At 31.9% G+C, this 7,872-nt stretch overlaps 1 protein-coding gene across 1 annotated transcript in view; it reads right to left on the bottom strand.

Moving 5' to 3' along the window:
- kcnh5b (potassium voltage-gated channel, subfamily H (eag-related), member 5b) overlaps positions 1-7,598 on the bottom strand; it is a 177,366-nt gene extending 169,768 nt beyond the window's left edge. The window contains exons 1-2 of the mRNA XM_061987485.2: positions 7,419-7,598; positions 4,965-5,209 (exon numbers count right to left, since the gene is read on the bottom strand). Coding sequence (XP_061843469.2) covers positions 4,965-5,037 — 73 coding nt within the window. The 5' untranslated portion in view covers positions 5,038-5,209; positions 7,419-7,598. The remainder of the gene's footprint in view (positions 1-4,964; positions 5,210-7,418) is intronic.
- Between the last annotated feature and the right edge of the window lie 274 nt (positions 7,599-7,872).

The following is a 7,872-nucleotide window of genomic DNA, read 5'->3' as shown; positions in this document are numbered from 1 at the left end:
ATGATGTTTTTTTCATTATTTTAACAATAGGCTTATGTATATTACTTTATATAGATTCTACAAGAAACACAAAACTTAAAAAATAAATGATTTACAATTGCACACACAAGGTTTTGTGCAGCTTCACTCATTGTAAAGGAAGATAATGTGCTTCGTACACCTGCAGGACCGCAAGAAAGGTCGCAGAGAAAATGCGGGCTGGAATTTGAGTGATGTGGGCATTTTCTATATGAACAAGTGGAATGGATTGGATACCGATGCACGAAAGGGGCTCTCTACCTTACGCTACGAAGTGAGGGGAAACTGAGTGAATTATAACAGGTTATATGATTTTTTTATTTAAACTCATATTTGGGCCACTTTATAATGAATATGTCGGCATTTATTTGTAAAACAAAAAACAAAAAAAACACCAAATTATTTAGGGGGGCTTAAGAATATTTTAGGGGGGCTTGAGCCCCCCTAAAAAGGCCTAACAATGCCAATGAGTTAAAGTACCAATGATTGTCACACACACTAGGTGTGGTGAAATGTGTCCTCTGCATTTGACCCATCCCCTTGATCACCCCCTGGGATGTGAGGGGAGCAGTGGGCAGCAGCGGCGCCGCACCCGCGAATAATTGTTGGTGATTTAACCCCCAATTCCAACCCTTGATGCTGAGTGCCAAGCAGGGAAGAATGCTGGTATGAGCTTTTAAACATAACCTGTTAACTGCTGCCAATCAAATGGTGAATAAGATACTCTTTAGGGTTCATATGTTTGTAAATCTGACTGTGATGAAGTCAGTGCCTCACCAGCCATCAACCTCACCGCACGTCACTGCTGTATATGTGTACATATATGTATACATACATAAATATATATATATATACACACATATATACATGCATATAAATATATAAATACATACATATATATGTATACACACAAATATATATATATATATATATATATATGCATATAAACATATACACATTTATATATACAAATATATATACATACATATACATATAAAATATAAATACATAAATACATATATACATGTAAAATATACATATATACATACATATACATATATACACAATCATATACATAAAATATCCACACATATCCACATATGTATACATATACACACATACATATACATGCACATTTATACACAAGGTGCATATATATATATATATATATATATATATATATATATATATATATATATATATATATATATATACACACACACACACATACAGTACATATATACACATACATATATGTATATATATATATATATATATATATATATATACACACACACACGTACATATATATACACATACATATATACACATACATACATATATATATATATATATATATATACATATATACATACATATATATATATATATATACACACATATACAGTATGTATGTATGTATGTATGTATGTATGTATGTATACATACATACATACATACATACATACATACATACATACATATATATATATATATATATATACACACACATATACAGTATGTATGTATGTATGTATGTATACATACATACATACATACATACATACATATATATATATATATATATATATATATATATATATATATATATATATATATATATATATATATATATATATATATGTATACACACACATATATACATATACAAAACCAGTGAAGTTGTCACGTTGTGTAAATGGTAAATAAAAACAGAATACAATGATTTGCAAATCCTTTTCAACTTATATTCAATTGAATAGACTGCAAAGACAAGATATTTAATGTTTGAACTGAGAAACGTGGTTATTTTTTGCACATATTAGCTCATTTGGAATTTGATGCCTGCCACATGTTTCAAAAAAGGTGGCAAAAAAGACTGATAAAGTTGAGGAATGCTCATCAAACACGTATTTGGAACATCCCACAGGTGAACAGGCTAATAGGGAACAGGTGGGTGCCATGATTGGGTATAAAAGCAGCTTCCATGAAATGCTCAGTCATTCCCAAACAAGGATGGGGTGAGGGTCACCACTTTGTCAACAAATGCGTGAGCAAATTGTCCAACAGTTTAAGAACAACATTTCTCAACCAGCTATTGCAAGGAATTTAGGGATTTCACCATCTACGGTCCGTAATATCATCAAAGGGTACAGAGAATCTGGAAAAATCACTGCACGTAAGCGATTATATTACGGACCTTCGATCCCTCAGGCAGTACTGCATCAAAAAGTGACATCAGTGTGTAGAGGATATCACCACATGGGCTCAGGAACACTTCAGAAAAACACTGTCAGCAACTACAGTTCGTTGCTACATCTGTAAGTGCAAGTTAAAACTCTACTATGCAAAGCGAAAGCCATTTATCAACAACACCCAGAAACGCTGCCGGCTTCGCTGAGCCCGAGCTCATCTAAGATGGACTGATGCAAAGTGGAAAAGTGTTTTGTAGTCTGACGAGTCCACATTTCAAAATGGTTTTGGAAACTTTGGACGCCGTGTCCTCCGGACCAAAGAGGAATAGAACCATCCAGATTGTTAAGTTGAAAAGCCAGCATGTGTGATGGTATGGGGGTGTATTAGTGCCCAAGACATGGGTAACTTACACATCTGTGAAGGCGCCATTAATGCTGAAAGGTACATACAGGTTTTGGAGCAACGTATGTTGCCATCTAAGCAACATTACCATGGACGCCCCTGCTTATTTCAGCAAGACAATGCCAAGCCACGTGTTACATCAACGTGGCTTTGTAGTAAAAGAGTGCGGGTACTAGACTGGCCTGCCTGTAGTCCAGACCTGTCTCTCGTTGAAAATGTGTGGCGCATTATAAAGCCTAAAATAGCACAACGGAGACCCCCGGACTGTTGAACAACTTAAGCTGTACATCAAGCAAGAATGGGAAAGAATTCCACCTGAAAAGCTTCAAAAATGTGTCTCCTCAGTTCCCAAACGTTTACTGAGTATTGTTAAGAGTTTTATCTTGTTTCAAATTTGTAATAAATGACTTCATAAAAATATAACTAATGTGGTATATATTGCTATGGGGCTAAGTAAGCAATCAACCCTGCAAATGAACCCTTAGTTGTTCAGACAACGTGAGTACAAATACAGAAATTCTGCTCCCATCAAAGCCCAAGGTTGCAATATTACATTTACAATTTTTTTTTTTTTTAACTCTTTAATTTCTGCATCAAATGCCTCCTACAACAACATCTGAAGGGTCCATTTGTTTTTATTATTTTTTTAGGTTTTTCTATATTTGGGTCTTACAGGGTTAAAAGGAAAGGCCATGTAACACAGTGGTAAAAATGCCCCTGTGCCAACTTTTTTGCTATGTTTTGCTGCCATTAAATTCTAAGTTAATGATTATTTGCAAAAAAAAAAAAATTAAGTGTCTCAGTTGGAACATTAAATATGTTGTCTTTGCAGTCTATTCAATTGAATATAAGTTGAAAAGGATTTGCAAATCATTGTATTCTGTTTTTATTTACCATTTACACAACGTGACAACTTCACTGGTTTTGGGTTTTGTATACACACACACACACACACACACACACACACACACACACACACATTTATATGTATGTATATATATATATATATATATATATATATATATATATATATATATATATATATATACACACACACACACATATATATGTATGTATATATATATATATATATATATATATATATATATATATATATATATATATATATATATATATATATACATACATAATATATATATATATATATATATATATATATATATATACACAGTATATACATACATTATATATATATATATATTTATATATTTATACACACGTACATATATATACACATATACATACATACATACACACACATACATCTATACACACATATATATATACATATACATGCATATATACATATACTGTATATACATTCACATATGTAGAGATATATAAAAATACACATATATAAACATTAGTATACACATATATACATATAGTATATACATAATATATTATATGTATGTATAATATATAATTATATATATATATAATATATTATATGTATATACAATATATATAATTATATATATATAATATATTATATGTATATATAATATATATAATTATATATATATATATATATATATATATATGTATATAATATATATATATATATATATATAAATATGGATATAATATATATATATATATATATATATATATATATAAATATGTATATAATATATCTATATATATAATATGTACATATATATATATATATATATAATATGTATATATATATATATATTTTTATATATATATATATATATATATATATATATATATATATATATATATATATATATATATATATAAAAACTATGTATATACATACATATTCTTTCAACCCAATGTGGCCCCTGGGTCAAAAAGTTTGGGGACGCATGCTTGGAGGTTTTAATCAAATTCATTCAAAAACAGGGCAAAAAAAGGTAAACTGTGTTGGTTTTTTTTGGTCATAATAATTATAATAAGACCAAAACTGACTTTCCTAAATCTTCAGCCCAACATGTCTGAAAAGAAGAGATCATGAAATCCATATTTTACTACTGATCATTAGGTCACGTGGTGACACTTACAATAATTCCTCTGTTGACATTTTGTCTCTGAAATGTTGTCCACTTGCTGCGTGGAAAGAAGGTGATGACGACAACAAATCATGAATAAGCAAAAAGGAGCTGGGGGGAAAAAAGATGTTTGTGAAAAAAAGAAAGAATATGAAAATAAAAGTGTTGCTATTCAATGAAATAAAGACGATGCATACAAATGTTGACTGACACAATAAAGACGAACTTTTGCACAACAAGAAGCATTTAGTGAGAAGTGCGTGACAGCGCGTTACGTTACAAGTTACGTTACAAGTTGCAAGTACTCACCAGTGGACCTCCGGACGATGTTCTCCAGGAAAGTGTTCTGCGGCGCCACCAGGCCTCTCTTGCCGCCCGGCATGCTGCCGTGGCTGGGGTGTTGCAGCTCTGTGGGCGCGCTGGCCGGGAGAGAAGACCATGGTAGCGGAACTGACTCTCCCACTGGTGGACGCGCACTGGGCGCACCGCCGCGCGGGCACACCAGACGCGCCGAGTCGACGGCTTAGCGCATGCGCGACTCCAGGCTGACAGGACTGCAAACACAAACCCTTCAGTTTTGGGATGCGTCTCAAAAATAATTTAAGAAAAAAAGTTGTCCAAAAAGGCAGACTTTTTTTTTTTTGATTTGTTGTATTTTGGACATAACGTCGTTGTGTTACTGTTTTTTTTATTATGCTAAATTGAAAACGTTCCATGTTCACCTTTCACACGGCATATATATGTATATATATATATATATATATATGTATATATATATATATATATATATATATATATATATATATATATGTATATATATATATATATATATATATATATATACACATAATCTTCAAAGCCAAACAAGACAGAAAAGTCCTTAATTTTTTGAAGGGCGTACCGGCTTCTTTTTTTTTTTTTTTTGTTGCTCAAATTCCTCAATACACTTTAGTCCTAAACAAAAAATAGCAAACATTTTGTTAAAGTTTGACAATTTTGATGGCTTTTGATCAGATACTTAAATGAGTAAAGTAACGCAAGTTATGCACATGTATCCTAATTAGCAACATGGTTTGATCAAAAGGAAATCAAACGGTTAAAATGAACATTTAAAAAAAATACATGTTTGTTTTTTTGTTTTTTTTTAATGGGCTGAGGTTAATTTAGTTATTTGAGCTAAACAAGTAAACAAAAAAAAAGAGTCCAAAGTGTTGGTATGACCTTTGAAAAATAAAGGACTACTACATATACATATATATGTACACACACACACACACAGTGTATGATACGCATAGGTTTAGTTTTCTTATATGACATTTATTGTATTTATTATAAAAATAAAAATAAAGTTGCAATGTTAAAGGACAAGATACTGCATAATTTTGTGAAATCATCAATAAATATATTTAATAAGTTATACTGAGAAGAATTATGTTACAGTATATAATCATTGATAAAGAACATAGTATATACATATAGTATATATATGTTAAAGTTAAAGTACCAATGATTGTGCATAGTATATATATATATATATATATATATATATATATATATATATATTACATATATATATATATATATATATATATTACATATATATATATATATATATATATATATATATATATATAAATGCATAAGAGTTTAGATATGGGAGTGTTTTTTTCTCTTTCCTGTATCCATTTTTAATCTAATTTTTTGTTTTTTTTAATCTTTTTTGTTATTAATGTATTTTTCTTATATGACGTTCACTGTAATCATCAATTGTTTCTTTAAAAAAAAAAGGGCAATGTTAAAAAGATATTGTATAATTTTGTGAAATCATAGGTCATAAAAACGGGAAACGGGGATGAAATCCATCATTTGGACCTCACTGCTCCTCCTAGCGGTCGCGACTTCAACTACATGTCAGTATTTTTAGTTAGTCATATATATATATATATATATATATATATATATATATATATATATATATATATATATATGTTGTTGTTTTTTTTAAATGATTATTTATTTATTTATAAAAAGGTGTTGGGAAAACAATGAGTGAAATTCCGCTAAAGAAGCCCCAATTAGCCAGGAACGGTCAGGTTTATATATTTGACAAGTCACGTGACGATGTCCCGCGGCCTTAGCATGACGTCAGCGACAACATTTAAGTGAGAAAAGTCAGTCCAAAAAAGAAAAAAAACAATTCTGGAAAATAAATGTTCTGAATGTAATTCAATGTAACGTTTACTCCGAGTTTATTTTGTTTTTCTCGGTCCACGCCTTGTCATCGTTGCAAAATTCGACATTTATAATATTGTTTTGTACAATATGTGAAGTTTCTATTACAGATTGCGCGACTATTCTGTCACGTCATGTTTTTCCTAGGCTGACAGGCCACGCCCCTCTCCTCTCCATCCAGGAAACGGAAGTAGAATACAACAACATTAAAAGCACGCATCGTCGTAAAAGCGGATTTTGACAGATAAAATTAGTTCAAGACTTCATTTTCAAGTTAGTGTCAAACTTCCAACATGACGCATGGCCGTTTATAAGACCAGAGGTACATACTGAATGGTCACATGATGTATTTTATGAAAACACAGCAAGGGAACGACGACGCCCCCCATGTGACCGGAAGTCAACATAGGCCTACTTTGTATGAATAGACATACACAATAAACACACAAATATACAGAAGTCAACATATGCCTACTTTGTGTAAATAGACACACGATAAACACACAAATATACAGAAGACAACACCTTCACGTGTTTGTGTGTGTCTCCTCCAGTCACTTTATTTATGGCAACGAGTGGGCGACATCTTGCCATTTTAACGGAGAACACGGGGAAGAAACCTGCATAAAATAGCTCATTGGCGGCACCTACCGGCTGTCTTGTTTACTACAAGAGTCTAAATGTACGATTTGGAGCATCAACATCATTTAAATGTCATTAATTACAGGTGGACGTTACCTTCTGGAGGATAAATGTGGCAGCAGACTTCATTTCCGCCGTCCTTTACAGCTGCCTACATGTCCCAGGGTGCATTGCGAATAACACGCATATAAGGGCATAGACATCTTATAACGGTACGCAGCATCGAGCGCGACTGCCTACTGGCGCTGACGAGACGCGGGGCCGCCATCTTGGAGTGGTGATCCGCTCCACTCAGTGCAATTCATTTGGCAGGAGCAATGTGTGCATGGCATGGAGGTTTTTT

Source organism: Nerophis lumbriciformis, linkage group LG26, assembly GCF_033978685.3.
Source record: "Nerophis lumbriciformis linkage group LG26, RoL_Nlum_v2.1, whole genome shotgun sequence".
Classification (NCBI taxonomy): domain Eukaryota; kingdom Metazoa; phylum Chordata; class Actinopteri; order Syngnathiformes; family Syngnathidae; genus Nerophis; species Nerophis lumbriciformis.
Note: the sequence above shows the minus strand (reverse complement) of the source record. Positions and strands in the feature narration are given on the sequence as shown.